General features: G+C 35.0%; 1 protein-coding gene across 1 annotated transcript in view; it reads left to right on the plus strand.

The window, feature by feature from the left end:
* fz (frizzled) overlaps positions 1–20,248 on the plus strand; it is a 135,724-nt gene that overhangs the window by 46,398 nt on the left and 69,078 nt on the right. Inside the window, exons 3-4 of the mRNA XM_014232965.3 lie at positions 4,835–5,029; positions 6,269–6,494. Of these exons, the coding sequence (XP_014088440.1) occupies positions 4,835–5,029; positions 6,269–6,494 (421 nt within the window). The remainder of the gene's footprint in view (positions 1–4,834; positions 5,030–6,268; positions 6,495–20,248) is intronic.

Raw genomic sequence — 20,248 nt, forward strand, 5'->3', positions numbered from 1 at the left:
CGTAATATTACTGAAATCAAATTATTTTGTTCGAAATCCAAGTGCTTAATGGTAGACAGAACAGGTTTAATAGATTTAATTTTTACTAATGCCGGTAACGCCCGCGCATTGTTTAAGATATACCTATATGTATATATATATATATATATTTATGAGAGCACGCATGTCCGCCGCCAAGCCGGCACATAAATTAAATTTAATTGTCATATCGGCTGTTAGAGTACAAATGTGTTGGCGTGTGGTAGGTAAACGGAGTGACGGGTAGAAATAGAACAGAAAAATAAGAAATTAACATACAAATGGCAAAAAGATAATAAAAAACTGTATAATCGTTACATTTACCTTTTCGTATTTTATTTCTATTTATTTTCAACCTTTCATTGCTATTGAAGCATGAGGCGTGAATTTGTACACCATTTAGTCGTTTTGCGATAAGCCATCAAGCAGTTGTGTGGAGTAAAATAGCAGTTGTTTTACTAAGAATTTCGAAAAGTAGTAAAAAAGTCTAAACATTATTTAAGGAGTGCTGTTTTCAGTACCTTATCCGCAGCTTTCATTTTAATGCCTCTAAAATTCTCTTCTCCTGAAAATTTGGATCACTGTGTTTCAGAAGCTACTCGTGGTGGCTGTTTCTCTCTACGGACGGGGAAAAGTCGCTGCAGAGAAGGCGCAATGAGCTTTTTCACGGACTGCCTCAAAAAATGTGTGACCGGCCCAAAGCGCTTTGCCGATTTATGAGGGTCTTTATGATTAATTTGAGACGAGTTCTAGCTAGCATAACGGACCGGCGTTGTAAGCTGTGCATGTGAGATCCCCATTAGGATCGACCATTTAACTTAAGCTAACCCTCTGCTTCTAGCCCTTTACAGTCAGCATTTGAAGTTTTCGTCTTTCAGGAAGCCACCAAATCATTTTTTTAATTCCCACAGTTCTATTGGCAAAAAATTAAATCATACTTTATGTATATATAAAAGAAGAATTCAACGAAGGAAAACGCCATAGAGCATTTTCTATTGATATTCGACTCTTTTTTTGAAATCTGAATTCATGCCAGCCACCATACAGCATGATGACAAGGTGTGGTGAGCTATATTTTGGTGCTGATAAACATTTGTAACACTTCTTAGCAACGAAACGAACACACAGTAAAGCGGAACTATTATCATAAATACCACAGAAGATGCAGCAGTCATAAAATAAAATATTTCTAATCTAAAATTAGCGTATTTAAACTCAAACAATTCCAATTTTTTTTTTTTAGATATTATGCAATTTTCTTCAACACAACTGTACCCTTATATATTATACCATAACTTTCACATGAAAATTTGCATAAAGTGACGGTGAGTTATAGACTTTTAGACAAATGCAAAATTACAGCTGTCATAAGTGAATGGCTGTTGCATTGACAGCTGTCAATTTGCACGTGAAAATTGGCAATGACGCACGCGAAAAGCAAACTGAAAGGAAGAAAAATCACATAATTAGTGCGCTTCCGCCGTCACAAATATATCACAACATATCAATTGTCAAAAAAGCAAAATGTCAACTGTGACAACTTCACCAGCAAACTTACAACAATAAATATAACAGAAATTAATGCAAACAGAAAATACTCAAATGGCACTTCACCAAACGAAAAGTGGTGAGTGGTACGTATGGTTTGCTGCGACCATTCTACCCAAGACATCATTAATCCTTGTCGGCGGTTCTCCATACACATACATACGTAAATGTATGGTTGTATGTCTGAATGCACTTGCAAAAGTCAAATGTGTTGTCAAACTAACAAATTGAAAAATGAACAACTAACAAGCTCGAAGTTACGCGTACTAACGATGTCATTTTCTTCGAATTAATGTTGTACGTATGGGTGTATATAATCTATGTTTTTATATGTGTGTATATAATATAAGTATGTGTGAGTGCGTGTCTTTTTGTGTGCAACAAACCAAGTAACAAGGGGCATAACTCACAAACAAAAGCTTTATTTGATGACTTCACTTCGTTAGTGGATGCTGTTGTTGTACTGTATAGTTGGTGTTGTTGCTGTTGTTGCTCATACGGTTGTTGTTGCTTTGTTTGATGAATAGTCACTCCTTCAACTTCAGCCTCAGCAATATTATACAAGTCATTCCACTTTCAACAGAAGAAACACGCTTGTAATGCTGAGCCAACTGACAGCTGAGTTTGTTGTTGTTTGACTTGGCTCATGATAAAGGTAGTTTTCCGGATAATTATATTTGATATTCGTACGACCACATATGCAGGCGATGGATGGGTTGGAGTTTGAGACATAAATCCTACGGCGATAAAGAACTCAAATCTGGCTTGTTCTCACAAAAAACCCTTACGTCGAATTTTTTTAAGGTTTCTTTTCGTAGAAGCTGTCTGAACTACAATTTGAGTACCCTCAATGGTAATATTCACTATCCCGAGAGTCGATATCTATTTTTCTTAATATTTCTTTTGTTTTTACTTGAAGCGAAATACCATGAAAGGAAGCATACATATATATACTTCCGTTACATGCTTGTTCCAACGGCATCTGCTTTTCTATCCATAGTCAGAAAGAGATTTTAAAACCCTGGTATAACAAGTCACACATTCGTTGGACTGAGTTATAGCAACTTAAAAGTTCTCCCCACATCCTGAGTTTAAAAAGGGAGTACTTAAATATGCCTTGATTTGGTGTACATACTAAATTTGAAGGATCTTTGGCAATCATCGATTAAGTAGCTATGCTTTGAGAAATCTCACTAAGGTAAGATCTCTATTTGCAATGGACAAACACTGAAAGTTTGTAATCACACACCACCTAAGCTGTGTTGCAAAATCCAGTACCGTAACAACTTACAAAGAGTCGGTTCTTGAGGCGTTCTAGAAAAGTTTAGGTCGAAAGAGATAAACTTAGTACCACTTCACTGACATCCGTGAACAAATATATCATGTGACCAAACATATAATTCGCTTTATCCTTCACACTTGTCCTTAGCATTAGATTCCATAAATATTTTGTTAGAAAGAAAACCTCTAAAGCGTCTCACATACAAAAATGCAAACTTTGAGGTTAGTTTTGTAATTAAGAAAAGTCATCAACTAAAATGTTACACCATTGCCATGGCAAAGCATTTCAGCAACGAATTGCAGTAAAACCACAAGCGAATGGAGTCTTTATAGATAAAAAAATATCAACTTTACGACAGTGGTGATGAGTTATCCTCAAAGCTATTGCTCTATGGGTGACAGCGCCGCCAACTCGGAAATAAGCGCTGTTGGCGACACAAAAGCGACAGCAAAAACAAATGCAAAGTTTGCAAACGTCAACGTCATAGGGTGCAACAACATCATTAACTACCGTTGATTATTATGTGGATAATGTTATCTTGTGGCATGAAATCCTGTACCAATCCTGTACAACAACCGGCAGTGAGCGAGGAACTATTTGAACCGCAAACACCGACATGCTTACATACATTATCCGCAACTTAAACTTCAGCAGCAACACCTCAATATACAAAGTGGCATGGAAGCATATAATTTCATACACTACACAGGGTTTAAGTGTGTGCGCGTTGCATGCAACAAATGTCAACTCCGTCACCAATCAGTGAAATGACTATGAATGACAACTCTGACTGCAGCGCTGATTGCTAACGCTTGCTGGCAGCAGCTCGTGTTGCAAGCAGCTAAGCTCACACCTAAACCACATACATACTCGCAAAATATATATGTGTGTCCTTCTATGCATTTTGTGCTTTTGTAAAGGCGCTACTCGTTGGTAAGGCTGGTGCGTTGTCCTCCGTTGAACCTGCCTGCTGAGTAATATCAGTACTATGAAAACGAGAGGCAGAAAAAATTACCAGCTGAAGCCTATGTCTATATGTATGCGTGAAATTCGACACTTAACGAGATTTCCTAATTGCAAACTTAATTAAAAACTTGAAGAGGATGTTACCACGTTGATTGGGAGTGTATAATGTAATGATCTACAAGTATGTTCCCGAAGACATTTCACGTTCATAATTTAGTGAATATTTAAAACTTAATGCCTGAAAATATTCATATACAGCAAGACGAGTCAATAAATTAGAACCTATACTTGCCAAGGTTATTCTAAAAAAGTCGTTATCTTCAGCAACTTTGCCTCTCTTGTTGTTTATTTATATAAGAAATGTGATGTTCATGGTGTTGAGTTTAGTTTATTTGCTTCCGCATTAACTAAGGAGTTCTTACCTTGGACTAATCGCTCTAGCCTGCATTTTCAGAATTGAGTAATTCTAACCCAATCTAGTAAATTCTCATTGAAATATATGTAAATTTATAGTTTAAGATCTGCGAAGCTAATTTATTTTAATTTTCAATAAAATTCAATCAAATTTATACATTTTCGTAATGTACTTTAGTCAAATCTCAATGAATTTAATCCGACTAATCAATTACTTATTATAACTAATGTATTCTAAGCAGTTTAATCTTATCTAGTCCATAAAATATTAGCAGTTTTGTACGATAAATCTTGTTATCTTGTAATCTCTTCAGAAAAAATAAATATAACAAAAATCGTGATTACTTATTACAATATTATTAAATATTTTACAAGTCTTGCGTGCCTACAACTCCACATCCAAGCCTTGATGCGCTACAAATGTAGCCGTTAGTCATTAAGTTGTCTAACTGCCAACAAGTATGAATTAGTTTATTAGAATTAGTACCCATGCTCACGTAGTTCATTTTAATTATATAATGTAACAAAATATGCATGTAATTCTAATAATACAATTAATATTTTGTTCTCACACTCTTTTTCTTTTTCTCCCACTTGATCGTATAGGTGCTGACCTTTCTCATTGACTCGTCGCGTTTTCGCTATCCGGAGCGTGCCATTGTTTTTCTCGCCGTTTGCTATCTCGTTGTGGGTTGCGCGTATGTGGCCGGTTTGGGTGCGGGCGATTCGGTGGCGTGTCGTGAACCATTCCCGCCACCGGTGCGTCTAGGGCGGTTGCAGATGATGTCGACAATAACGCAGGTGAGTAAGAAGAATGAAAAATGTTTTGTTTAACGTATGGAAGAAAACAATTTTATTACTAAAATAATATATAGATTTTTTTATGATAAAAAATAAGTTTTACTGGTATTTTTATTAAAAAAAATATGAAATACTATTTATGTTATTTTGAAACCTTTTTCCAATTTACAATAAATTAAATTAAATGAGATAGTAGTAATAGTCAAAAAAATATATACATTTTTTTAACCCATATTTATTTAAAAAAAGTAAAACTTATTAAAAAAATATACAATAAAAATTTATGAAAATTACATTTAAAATATTTAAATAAACTTAGTTAACACATAAAAATATTTAAATGAAAATTTAAAAAATAACAAAAGAAACAAATTTAAAAAATATTAAAAAATTTAGGGAAAATATAAGTTATTAAAAAAGAAAAACATAAAAAAAGTGCAGAAACGGTTTAAACTCATATTTGATTTAATTTGGCTTAATTTTATAATTTAAATCTTAAAAAGAATAATTTAATTTTTTAATTTAAATCTTTAAAGAAAACATACTGACAATATAAAAATTTAAAAAAAATGTTAGAAATACAAACAAATAGTAAAATGAAAATTTAAAAGTAAACAAAACTAAAAAAAATTTAAAATTATTAAAATATAATAATTAATGAACAATAAAATAAAAAAAATAGTAAAGAAGTACAAAAACGATTTTGAACTCAAATTTAATTTCAAATTAAAAAAACGATACCTTATAAAAATTTTACAAAATAACAGTATAAAAAAAATAAATGAATATACTTAAATATAAAAAAATAAAAAATAAAATATATTAAAAAATAAATTAAAAATTAAAATATAAAAAAAAAATCCAAAAACTTTCCATAATAATTTTCAATAATTTTAGTAAATAATTTTTAATTTACTAAAAGTATCCTTATTAAAATATAATTATTGACAATACTAAAACATTTTTATTAACATACAAACACGGTACATTCATTCATATTTCGATTACATTACAGTTATGTAATTAGTTTCACGCTTTGGCATTGCAACAAACTCGAAAACCATTAGCCAATCACTTAAATGATTAACATCTAAAATATTCCCACTCAAAATATTTACTATTAATAAGCATTTTTGCATAATATTTCATCACTTACCATAATTAAACCATTTTTATTATACCACAAATACACACAAACATACAATATAACTGTTCCGTTTTGTTTTTTTGCACCCGCAGGGTCATCGCCAAACCACCGCTTGTACGGTTTTATTTATGGCGCTGTACTTTTGTTGCATGGCCGCCTTTGCTTGGTGGTCATGCTTGGCGTTCGCCTGGTTTTTAGCCGCCGGCCTCAAATGGGGTCACGAGGCGATCGAAAATAAATCGCATTTATTTCATTTGGTCGCTTGGGCCATACCGGCGTTGCAGACAATTTCGGTGCTGGCATTGGCCAAAGTTGAAGGTGAGTGCAACCAACAAATGCTATTTACTTATATAAACACAAATAATTTTATTGCGCTGCTTTTCGTGGGTGGTGGGGGTACTATGAGGGCAATTTTGTATGAAAGCTATGCGCATATTTACATAAAATAAAATCACAACAAAAGCATTAAAAAGCGTGCAATAATAAAAATCAACAACACTGGCGGCGTACAAAGCGAAATTAAATGGAAAACCGTTTTGTGTAAACAAAAAATTTATGGAAATAATTTGGCAAATGGCTTTATTTGTGTCGAAATTAAGTGTTGCGTAATTTTTGAAAATGATTTTATTGCGGTTTGCTAGTTTTATATAAGTGAGTAATGGTTTGCTCTTTTGTAAATGAAACTATTTAAATTTTCAAAGAATAGTTCCGTTCTTGGAGATGAATTGTAGTTGGTCCTCCAGTCTCTATGTGTATACCATCTGATCAAATTTGACCCGGACTGATCCAAATAAACTATTTTGAAGGCGATTTGTAGTAGAATACGTGAAATACCGATACCGATATTCTGCAGTACCGGTACCGGGTATTCTGCAGTACCGCTAGCAGTATGCAGTTAGGTATTAGAGCTACAATCAATACAATTTAACCTTAAGTCATTACGAAAATTTTATGAACTATGTGTAGCGCATTTTACTTTCAAATATTTAAAACAATTTGTCATTTCGCCGTGCGTGCTGAAATCCGCAACGGCTCTCCTCCTCCGCATAATGTGGAATCTTAAATTTCCGCCAACAATCATGGCAACAATTGAGTCATTAAATATTGACATTTGTTGCCAGCACCTCGTCGACTCAATTATCATAAAAAAGTCATCTTTTGACCGCCATTATACATAAGTAATGTGTTCGCACGAGCCCAGCTAGAAGTGGCTACATGTAATATGTGTGGCTGTTGATGAGTTGAACTCGCATGCTCAAATATAGATAAAATACCTACTGGGGCAATGAGTTGAGTTACAACAACCACAAGAGAGCGTATGAAAACCATTTATAGCTTATTGACCAGCTTTACATGCGTTGGCCTTTAAGGCCAACCCAAAAACCAAAACCAAAGCCAGTCAGCTATCAGCGCGCTGGGTTGTAACAAATGGTAATGTTGATTATAATTATAGAAGCATTTTGGCGGCGACGATGGCGGCAATGATTAAACGCTAGGCTTTTCTACGCTATGAAGAAAATATTTTATTTTTGCTGCTGTTTTTTATTTTATTTTGTTTTTGCTGTTTCATTATTCTTGTTCTAGCTTTAAATTTTTATAGCGTGTTGCCACGTTGCTGCTGTAATTTAATACCTTCGGCTGTACGCGATGAAAATTTTATCTTTTTACGGTATTTTTTATTTTTCCTTCAAAGTAGCGTCGAGCGCGTTGTAATCTGAGTCTATTTTTATGTGATTTGAAATTTTTTTCTTCGCTGGTTAAGCCTTTCGTAAGCTGAAGTTCTTTTTGTTGTTGTTTAGGCGCGTTGATTTTTTGCAAAGATTTTGTTATTGTTGTTGTAGTCTTTATTGTGGCTTTATTTTATTATTATTATTTTTTTTCTGCGCTCTGCGTTTTGTAGGCCAAAAGGCAAAAGTCATTAAATTACCGCAACGCGTTGTGGTGCCCCCCGCCACCACATTATAAATTATTTAATGTGGTTTAAATGAGCTTAATATGGTCTAAAGGCTAGCTTAAGGTTGAGCGTAAATGTGTATGTTACGCAAAGTGAGGAGCGCGAGTGCGTTTAAAAACGAGGAGGTTGAGATAGAAAGCCTCAAATTATGTGTTAAGCAGATTAATAATGTAGCTTTAATTAACGGTTCCTTTTTTAGAACCTAAAGATGGCTTTTTATATTTTTTATTCAACTTATAATATTCTAGCAGAAAAATTTCTAAGGGTAACTCATATTCTTATAATTATTTTCATATAAACCTATTGAGAATTCCACACACGATTAAACGAAATACATAAACTAGTGGTTCATTCTACCAATCTCTATAGTTTGTATTAGATTTTAATCAATTATTTAAATTTAAATAATACGGTTATATTCCCAATGTGTTAGCATCAGCTCAACGTGCTCTATAGAGTCTCCTGCTACCACGAATTCCTGTCATCCAATGTTACATTATTAACACTATTTGGTAGAGATTTAGCTGTTTCTTAGCTTGATCATGTAGTTAAATAAATATATATATATTCTCAAGAAGTTAACGCAGAAATATTGTAACCCACGATCTTATAGACCATTCCTAGTAATATCTGAACGATATATTCCTAGCCTTAATTTCTTTATGCAAAACAACCGTAGATGCAAACGTCTCTTGAAAGCGTTTGTTGTCCACATTTTTTACCTACTATTTTCACTGAGAATAATCGACTTTTATCGCTGCAGCGAACACGTAATCTATTAAAATATTTTGAAACTCATGGCCACAATTTTTGACCCATAAACTTTAGTACAGAAATTAAATGATAATTTAACGGTTTTACTTTCATGTTTTAATCCAAAAACCATTAAGTAGCCAAAGACCAAACATCTTGCAGGAATGTTTCAATAATTCGCACGACAATCGGGTCGACGAACCGGAACGGACCCGGATTTTTATATATTTATTTCGCCAAGATAAAGTGTCTCGTAGTTTTCAAATGCGAAAATGCTTACTACCTTCATACTTCGTATACACTCAAACTTTTTTTCTTTTCATACCATTTTATAGTATTTCGCCATCGACTCTGTCTATTAATCAATTACATTTCCTCCTGTGAGCAAACGCCGACTATAATTTTCAGTAAAGGAAAATTTCAATTCCCCCAGCACCTAATGACAGGCAGCGATTAATGAACAACAATTTGCTAAACGCTTTAGGTGAAAATGTAAATGCAAGAAAATGAAGAATGAAGAGTAAGAGGTAATGGGTTTTCTGAAATTTAAGCTAAATATTATTGTTGAAAGTGTATTTAAGAATAGAAGAAAGATTGGAAATACATTAAGCAAGAGCCTCAGTTCTCAGACTTGCTGCTACTAATAACCAAAAATCACAACTCCCTCCAGAGAATTCAGCATATTTAGCGAAGAACATATGCCACGGCACTCGAAAACCGATAGTGGATAACTAGTTTAGCTAAGTGTTCATCAATTGACAGCGCGGTTCCAGTAAATCTCTTAAGTCGGCCGTTAATTGGCATTATCAGCCATAGCCGCGAGCGCCAAATTCCGCTGGCGACGCTGGCTATTTAGCGTTAATTTAATCTCATTTGTTCATGCTTCGGCAATTTTTCGTATTTTTTCTTATGAAGTTATATATATGTATGTATATATAGTTATGTACTTAAACATCATTAATTTTCGAAATATTTTTGGTAGTAATTACGTTGACTCGCCAACGCACACTTCACACTTACGCATGCGAAAAGCGATCTAACAGCCGAAGCGCGTTTGTCGCGTCGCTGTCGGATCTTTCAAGCCCTCAAATACATATAGACAAGCTATGTTGAATGTTGAGTGTGAAGTCACTGTAAAACAAAAAATAAAATAAAATATTTAAAAAAGACAACCGTCAACATTAACTGCGTACTCTTCGTGAGTAAATAAACATTTAAGTACGCTGTGTACGTGCTAGGAATTTATAATTTTGACACGTTTCGTCTTTAGTTCGTCGTTTCTCAGTTTAGTTTAAATACAGCTGGACGTTTCTATGCATTTTTTGTTTACACACGACGTTTAATTGTTGACAGAATTTAAATGTAGACAAGCATGGTGTAAATTGCAGACACTGCGCGAAGGCGCTGTCAAAGTGAGTCATCTTACGATTGAAGTAGGAGTTGCACGTGATTTAACCTTCCTCCTTATGACGCTTATATAAGTTTTTGGAAACAATCTACATCTTTCCTTTTTCTTCATCTTGAAGGAAAACATAAATTTTGTACTATGTTGAGCCTTAGGATCTTACCATCCGCAGTCTCTATGATAAGTAACTTCAAAGGGTTTCCGATACTCCAAAGATTCCATTTGCTAAATAAACTTCTTAACGTTACGAATTTGCAACTATCACTGACGTATTAATGTGTGCACCAGCTCTAGAGAATAGCTGTCTGCCTGACACAGAGTTTTTTAGCATAACCAGAGACCTTATACATATCCTCTAAGAGCCATCATCCAAATTTAGTTACTTGAATTATTATCATCATTTTCTGTATCTCCCACTGGAGCATAGGACATCTGCGATGCTTTTTTTTTTAGGTTTATGCTATAGAACTATATAGGAGCAGTAGAGTGTCTCGATACGGGGTTACCCTTGGAGATTTTCCAATTTTGACTTTTTGATGCTTGATGAGAGAACTGAAATGACTCACCTTCAGATTTTCAGTACCTACTGAACCCATGAAATATATATGTATACAAATACAATACTTCTCAAAACATGAAAGAAATAGAAATCTACGAAAAGTTTTTTATTATACAAATATAGTCTTGGGACTCGCTTAAACGGCAGAAAATATCCTATTCCAAAAAGTGTTTTCAGCATGAAAACATAGTTTATTTTTAGCTCATACCCAGTAATCTGGCAGTCAGCAGCTTCCTTACATTATCAAATTGCTTTAAAACTCATTCCCAACCTGTAAAGTGTCGTTCCAGCTCACCGTATGTGATACCAGATTTCTAAATGTAGACAAACTCTCGTAAAAGTTTAAAATTGCCAGCGTTTATTAGTTGCCAAAAATAATATAACAACTTCCATACACTCACTCCTAACGGTACACACACACACTTCAGATTTGCGGCGTAAATCAACAGACGTCAGCTCTGAGTCGAACACTTCGCCATCACTTCGGCGCGCACGAAAAGCAACCCCTTAAAACTTTTGCTCGTCAACAGAGTATGTGCGCCATAAAACTTTTCCACTGTTGGTTGTGTTTCACACTCCCACACAGCTTCTAATTCTATTTACCTGCTCCACTTTGGCGAAATTTTCGCACAACAAATATCAGATTTCAGTTTTCACATTTCACATTTTCTTCAGCACACACACATACAGGCGCATGCATGCGGAGTGAAAGTGAAATGCCTATTTTACGAGAATTCACTAGATTTTCAAAATTTCGTACTAGTCGGCTTAAGATTTAATAACACATTTAGGCAAGTTGCAAGTGGGTGTAGTAAGCAATGAGACTCGACATCAAAAGCTCTACATTTGTGCAAAGAAATACTAAATAAAGTTGTTCATAATGTGGCTGCTTTAATGCTGCGTTTAAAAACTTATATTTTCTGCACAATACTTTCGCCTCCCCCACAGCTTCTTCTCTTCCTCTAACAGCTTCCTTTAGTGTTAGTGAATGTGCAAAAATTCTATTTCATTTCAAATTTAATTTTTGGCAATGCAGATGAAAAGTTTATGCTGCAGGGTTGCTCAAACACATACATAGCTCCCCTCATAATGCATAATTTGGCTTTATTGCCGTCTCAATGGGGTAGAACTGACTTTATGCTATGTCGTCAAGTGGTCGCGTCGAGATTTTAATGGCTCTACTGATTTGCGAAAATGTTTGTTTTGTCGAGGGTTGTAAGTATAAATTTGCGAATATAGCAGAGACCGAGCGAAAATAATAATCAAAGAAAATTTGGTTTGTAACCGTTTGCTTTGTCGAGTGCTAAAATGATGAATTTCCTGTCAATTTCAAGCTGCATTGAAACGAAAATATTATTTTTTTGATTAATAAACGGTGCTCTTTTTGAATACTACTACAAGATCTGTGAAAGTAAAAAGAAGCGCAGACGGATGTTATTAAAATACATATAAAAATATGGTCGCTTTCCACAAGGTTTTGTAATTTTTAACCCATTTAGATAAATAATAAAAAAATTTGGATAAATTCGTTAGAAAAGCAACATCTGGCAAGCCTTTTCATAAAAAAATACTTTGTGTGTTTCAATAATGTTCCCTCAAATTTATTTATTTCTTCTACGAAATAGGGTTGCAAACTATGCAATTATTTAAAAAAAAATTTGCCGTTTAAAACGTGAAGTATTGCACAATATTTTAATGTGGAAACTTGTTGAAGGAGATGTTTTATGAACATATTTTTCGAATAGGGTTGCCACTTAATAGTTTTTTCACAAAGAACGGCCTTGAATTTGACCTACTTTAGCATGCTTTTAAAATTATTGTCTGAAAATTTAGAAAAAAAATTAGTTAGTTTCATTATTTTTACTGCGAAATAGGGTTGCCAACTTTTAAGATTAATTTCTACAGCTAATCATGTGAAATATTTAATATTTTTAAGCATTAAATTAGTTGTTAACCAGAGGCGCTTAGAAAACACATTAAAACATATTTTTTCGAAGACCGCGTGTAGTCCTAAATTTTTGTAATTTTTTTAATACTTTTTTAATCTCAGATTATATAGGCTTTTATAGAGTTGCCACAATTTATATTAATTGAAATTAAAATAAATTAAATGCTAAAATGTAAACATTGCGTACTTTTCTTGGCTATGTAAAGAATTTGTTGAAGAAAACGCTTTTTTCGCATAGGGTTGCCAACTTCGAAAACATTTGCATAAGATATTCTTGTCTTAAACTCCGTTTTACATTGTTATTATATTTATTTGTATTTTTTGCCAGTACTGCATGTCTACGCTGCTTTGCTGATACTAGACTGATTAATTGCCTAAAAGTATGCTTCTAATTCGCAGTGTTTTTCTAAGTATTTCGTTAAAAATACCAAATTTTACATATTTTTTTAAGTAATTTTGCTAATTAAACGCATTTTTCATATAAAATTTTTTATTAATTAAATTTTCTAAAATTATGCCAAATTTTTTATACGGAATTGCAAAATTTGTTTATTCAGTGCAAAGTTTGTGTAGAGAACAGCTGAAATTTTAGTAGTGAAATTAACAGAAATATTAGCAGCAGTATCCAGCCTTGCATATGGCAAAGAAGAAGTAACTTTATGCAATATATACAATTAAATTCAACAAGCGTCTGACAATACCAAGAAGAATTCACTAACTTCTAAGGCAAATATCTGTATTCGAAAATTCACAAGAACTGTAGGTTGCTGGTACAGATACATACACACATATACCTTTCCTCCTTGCAAATATTATACGCAAGGCGTTAGACACTACGTAAATTACGTACATACGTATGCAGGCGCATTTTATCTGTTCGCCCAATCAGCCCAACGTGATTGACAAATTCTGCAGAATTCTTCCTCGTACCGCAGCTGTGTGGCGCATTTTAATATGCCACTGCTACTAAAAAAAATATATATAGGTATATATATAGAAAAGCAAAAAAAAAATGATATAAAAACAGAAAAAAGTAGAGAATGAAAACACGGAGAAAATATTGATGAAGCTGAAGCAGCAGCGACAGCAATTGAAGAATATTTCAGCTGACTGACTGTGGTTAAGGTGCGGACCGGAGCACGCTGAGCCGTGAGCATGACGAATTGTTAATTTGTAAATTTGCATACCATATTTCGACACGCACGCGTTAAACACGCACACACAAACACTGTGAGTGCAACAACAAAAATGTTATGGATATTAATAGCAAAAGTCAGCGATAGCTTTGATCAAATAATAAAAGAAAGAGCCTGACAAGTTAATAAAGGAAATAAAAATAATAAAAAATGAATGGTATAATTGCGAGGAGGGATTGTGGACGTACGAATGGCGATAGAAACCGAGAAGTTATTAAGATTCTCAGTTGATCTGCCATGTGCTATATATTTTCGTTTTTATTTACTGAATAATTTTTAGTACAGATATAATATGCAGGTTGGTTTCAATGACTTCTGAAAGCTTGTGTTCGCTTTTCGGTACTCAGATTAGTGGTACAGCCAGTGTTCAAGATTTTTTGAATGCTTTTGGTATATTTCTCCACATTTCGGCCCCTAAAACTTCTCTTTCGTGTTTATTAATTTAAAATCAGGGTATAAAATATTAACGATATAGAACCGGTTAGATTGAAAATCTGTGGACTTCTAGCCTTAGTGATTTTTAGAAATAAAGAATATAGCTGAATAATGAATCTCAGAACAAGATATTTGTATCGAAAGCCTTGCCTAGCGCTAAATTTGTCCTCAAGGATAAACTTAATATTGTGCAGGGGTGCTGAAATTATGGGTCTTATAAAAAAGAGAGAACACTAACAGATATCCTACTGAGGCAGACACTGATCAAATGATAATTCACAATATTTCTATCTTTCGTTTGAAAGCTCTCAGGTGATCACGAAATACCCGAACTAATGACGAAGTGGAATAAAATTACTCAAGATTCTTGCTTATGTGTTGGGTAAGCAAGAAGCTTAAGGCACTGCGAAATGTTGCATGTACTCTATTCGAACAACAGAGCTTTTTGTCGCCATAGAACGACGTTGAAAGCTCATGAAAAGCTCTGCATGCCTACGGGAAATACTCAGTTATGCTATGTCTGAGAACATCACACATCACATGCAACACACAATCCTCTTGCCATAAAATTTCATATAACAAATTTATTAGCATTAAATATTGCCGATTTCGGTATGCTTCGGCATGAGTGGATTTTCGTATATATATTTTTATACTTTTATTGTTTTAAATTCTTTATTCAATATTTTTTTGCGCTTCAGTAATCCAACTCATCCAACCTCTGGCATTTCACACATATTTATTATATTATTAGCGGTTTTATATTTTTACACATTTGGCACTGGCAGCACGACAAGAACATGTATGAAGTATAGCACAATGTTACAAACCTCTGAAGAGTCTTCAATTTGGATTTTATTAACGGCAATTTTTTTCTAATTAAATACACAATTAATTAGCCCACAACAGTGAGGCCAATGCGATTAAAGCGCTCATCTGCAACGATTATAAAAACAATTTGTAGCTTAAGAGTTTTATATTTCTGGTTTTTATACTTTTATTGGGTGTTTCTGCGGGCTTCGGAAATACGGTGCTAAAGAGTGAACAATAAAAATTATTCAAATGTGACGACAAGCTAATTTTTTTATGGGTTTGGCAGTCATTCGAAAAACGTGTCTGAACATTTATTGAAAATGAAAAGAAATATGTGAGGGTAGTAATTCCAAAGCCATAAAAATCAATAAGTTTTATGAAATATAGTATATTTACATATTGGAAATATAAAAAATTTAAATCATAGGTTCGCTATATGTCTGTTCATGTTGACATATAGATAATATAGCCCTCAAAGTGCTAGAGAAAATTCAAAGTTTGTAATGCTGAACTCTTTTAGGACAAGGGAAATCAGCGAAAGAAAGAAAGTAATGATGAATATGTTATTATGTTCGGTGGTGGTGTAACAAGCATAATATATTCCAGACAACCGAAGATTTGGAACGTGATGCGAGCCTCGTTGTCTTACTGCTGTTCCTTAACTCTCAAAATAAAACGTGGTATATGAAATGTGCATTCTATCCGCATATTTGAGACCGAATCTGGCTAAACAGCCTCTGGGAAATCGCGAGGATTGGATTATCCAGGTCTATCCAGGGACCGAATGAATTCAGCAATCGAGCTTGTGGAATTCGGTGCTGTCAATACGGTCGAGTCAAGAGTTGAGTTCATGCTTTTATTTAGTAGGCTAGTGGCCAAAAATATTTCTTGGAAAATCTCGAGAAATCGATCATACAGGTTCACTCGGACCGCATGAATGCAACATTCGAGCTTTCAGTATTCGGTGCCGTTTCACCGAACACGGCAGTTGAAAATGGAAAATAGTAAGCCAACGGAAACTTGTTTACCTAATTTTGCAGTTCCAGCTGTGCTGAGACGAACTTTAATCCAATTCTCCCATTTATATCATCTCTGCAACCGGCTCGTAACTGTTCATGGTGTCTAACTAAAAACTCTGCTTATAAGAAACATATATTTTGTGCCGCTTAGTAATGAGAAGTGCAGTAAATTTCACGTAACATCTCATAAGCTCGTGCCTGAGCTCTGCGTCCGTATCCACGTGCATAAAGACAACAGTACACACCTGCAACAGCTGCTGGAATTACGCACCGCTTGCATGCTCTGCGGTTGACGTCGCAAAGACTGTTGAAGCCGGGAAGCAATGCTCGAAATAGACACGAAGTATAAGGAACTGAGTTAGAGCTTACAGATTGTTTGTCTGGCAGACAAGGAAGTCGCTGTGGAGTTGGACGAAACTAGCATGCAGCAGCGCGACGTGAGCTCAGCGTTACACATAACGCTAGCAAGTCGCCGCTATCCAAACGAAAAGAACCCAGACGCAACCGCAGACCGTCTGCAGCAAGGCTTTGGCACACTACTTAGTGCAGAGGCACATGCAAGGTTCTGGCATCGCTGCATTAAAGTTGCGGTTGTTATTAGTAAATTTGTTTGCGTTGTTTGTTGTTGTTACAAGGTACATATAACTGTTTTCGTTCGCCGACAACAGCCAGCGCGTTCGCCAGTCATCCAGCCAGCCAGTCAGTTAGTCAGCCTTCGAAGCACTCAAGCAGTTATTGAACCACCAACGTGATGGCCTCGCATATATGCAAGTGGTGCAACGTCTTCCACCATTTCAAACCACCTCCCCACCTGCTGTAGGCTTTAGCATAAGCTTTTGACTGTAGCATCTTCAGCCTTGGCGCTGTTGAATTCTTGCGCGTTGTGGCACGTCTTCACATGCCACAAATGCCTAAAGAGAGTACATTTTCTCGTTGCCAATGCAGGCCGATGCCAAAAGCGCGCGGAAGTCGGGTAAGTTGTAGGGTAGACAGCAGCACTCTACGAGACGAAACACAGTTATTATGCGTGCTTGTTGTTGTTACGTGCGTGCCACAGTGTGTGTGTATGTATATGCTGAGGAGCATCTTTAGATGTTGTCCATGCCGCACGCGTGCATCTGGAACGCCTGCTGTTGCAAGGCGTAACGTCAGCAATTGTGCGGAAAATGATGTTGTTGTTGTTTTTGTTGTTATGCCTAGCTCATGTCAAGCGTTGGCAAGTTTGCGCTATTAAAAAAGTTTCCTCATTTCAAACACAAACTTGCCATTATTGCAGATATGCTTGCTGCATAGAAGTTGTTGCAGCATTTTGGCAAAGTGCTTTTTGTTGTTGTGATTTTCGAAATATTTGTAGCAGTTAACTGGTATTTAAAGATTTTTTTTTTTCATTTTTAAAATTTTCTTAGATGGAAAATTAACATAATGTGGCTGCAGAAAAATAAACAGCAGCAATGTGTTGTTGCTTATGCAAGTTTTTTATGCGCAAAACAGTTTTTGTTGAATATATACATTTGTTGAAGTATTTTCAATATTACTTTATTTGAATTTTACATTTCGCATTTACTATACTTATGCTTGCAACACACTTTTTGCACATCTTGCCACACAATTACAATAACATTGTATTGCTGTCTGCTTCTTTACTTGCAACATTTCGTCTCCGCGTTAAACTATTTGTAGAATTCTTTGCTTGTCAGTGTAATTTGTCTGCTTGCCACAATTTGGCGTTTGTGGTTGCCACTCATTAATATCATTGTCTTCGCTGCAACAGTCTCTTTTTGTATGATTGATGAGGCGCAAATAGCTGTTGCATGCATAAAAAATTGCAGATAATTACGAATATTAAGTAGTGATATTTAAGAGTAATGAAAAGTGTAACTCTTCAACTCAATTAAATTTAAATGATAAAGGTTAGGGTGACATTTCGTAGAGATGGTAATGGGTGTGAAAAATACACGGTTATGTGAAAACAAAATCGTTTCTAGTTTTGTCTAAAAATTTCCAAAATTAAACCTTTGTGTACATAGGCGGTCATTGAGACCCCCTTAAACAACATTTCCAATAGCATAACATCTTCTTGCAAAAATCGCCGAATCGGGCAATATTTATCCAAATTATGGATGATGATTATTCAAAAATCCCACGCATGCGTCAAAAAGTTTGTATAACTTAATAAATTTAGAGGGAATAAAGGAACCTTAAAGATATCGACCAGTCTAAATTACAGGTTTTTGGGTGCCAATCTAACTTAAAAACAAAAAGTGCTATGGAATGCATCCTTTCAGCCAGCGCATCTTGAAAGATTTTCGTTGCTTCGTCAGGTGCTAGACACAGAACTTATTATATACATATATATTCACGAAGCAATTAATTTATTTTCTCTAATTATCAAAAAATATTTGCTCAAATCTTACCCTCAAATTAAAAGAGAAATTTCACCCGTAATTTCACCACCTCGTATATGTCCGTCTCTTACCCCAACCAGTCTGCTGTTTGCTTTACAATTTTATTTGCAGTTTAGAGAAAATAGATTTGTAACAATAAAAATTTAGAAGGCAGTCATAGGCGCTCGTCACTTCACAAGAAATTCTGCCGAGGGCGGTAAGAAAGACAAGGAAGACAATAACATTGAAATGCAATTATGCCATGTGTGCAGAAAAAATATAACTCCCACGCAATGGAAACGTTTAGATGCACAATTTGAGGTTATGATAACCAAAATAGAGAACTGTGTATATATGAATTACAAATCCTATGTGAGGACTTACTAAAGACAATAACTGCTCGAAGAGGGTAGCAAAGAAGTTGCTTCGATGAAAATCTTTTAGTGAAAAACTTAGAAAATGATTTATCTACCCTTAAAACACACGGCAAATGTTCCCCTAACTGAAGATAGCAAATAAAGGCAAATTTTATCTCCGCGAATAATGATGATGATGCGTTAGACGCCTTTCCGCTCCCCTTTTATGGCGTATACCGTAAAAAGCCAAAAAAAAAATGTACAAAAGCAGTGAGTCATCAACATTCGGTTGAAAGGGGGTTGGAAAATTCAAAATAGAGTGAAGCTGGCAATAAATTTGTATAGTTATTTTAGAGCAGACAGCCCTCTTCATCATCAGCAGCCACGCGCCAGATTAATGCACTCTGGTTTCGAAGTACAGGCGATTTCTTCCTTCGTTTTTGTTCACAACAATCAAGCAGCTGTAGGCCACAGGCACACGCTGATTGAAGTTAATATATGCTCACAATGCGTTTTAGCTCTTAGATCTTAGAACCCTAATGAAAATTTTGCTAGTTTTCTAAGGCAGCCGCTTAGTCATCGATGGGAGGTGGGCGGCGGTACAAACGGACAAATTGTCTGATGGCACTTACTACAAAATATATATATTTTTGCCTTTAATTTCATTTATTTTATATCAACTTCTTCCCTCGCTTTCCGGCATCCTGTCTATTTGTTTACATTCTTCTGCTCAGTTGATTGTGGCTGGCGCTTTCGGCTATGCCTTTGTCGCGATCCGCCCCACAATTGATTCGTTTGTCTTATGCTTGTCACGAAAGTGATTTCAACCCGGAAATTTCGCATAAAATCCATTTACAAGTGGAAATCAATAAATATTTTGTTCTACATCCGTGCAAAAATATATATTGCAAGCGCCCGTCATCTTCAGCTGCGACCGCCTTCCTTTACAACTGCCCTTTTGTAATCTTCAAAGGGCTTTCAAGCGGCGGATATTGTCTTACAAAAAGGGTAAATTCAGCGAGTCAGAAGCAGACGCAATGTTTCTACGGAAATTGAGCGCTGTAAAATAGGAGAGAAAGAAATATTATTTTTCTAGGAAGCATAAACAACTTTGAGCAACAAAAGATGTGAATTGTTAGTGGTTTATAACTAAAGTTATAGGTTTCTGACACAAAAAACGGTTAAAACAAATAAAATATATATATATATGTATAAGCCGAAACAATTATGTACTTACAATTTTCCGTTCA

Source organism: Bactrocera oleae, chromosome 6 (genome assembly GCF_042242935.1).
Source record: "Bactrocera oleae isolate idBacOlea1 chromosome 6, idBacOlea1, whole genome shotgun sequence".
NCBI classification, from domain to species: domain Eukaryota; kingdom Metazoa; phylum Arthropoda; class Insecta; order Diptera; family Tephritidae; genus Bactrocera; species Bactrocera oleae.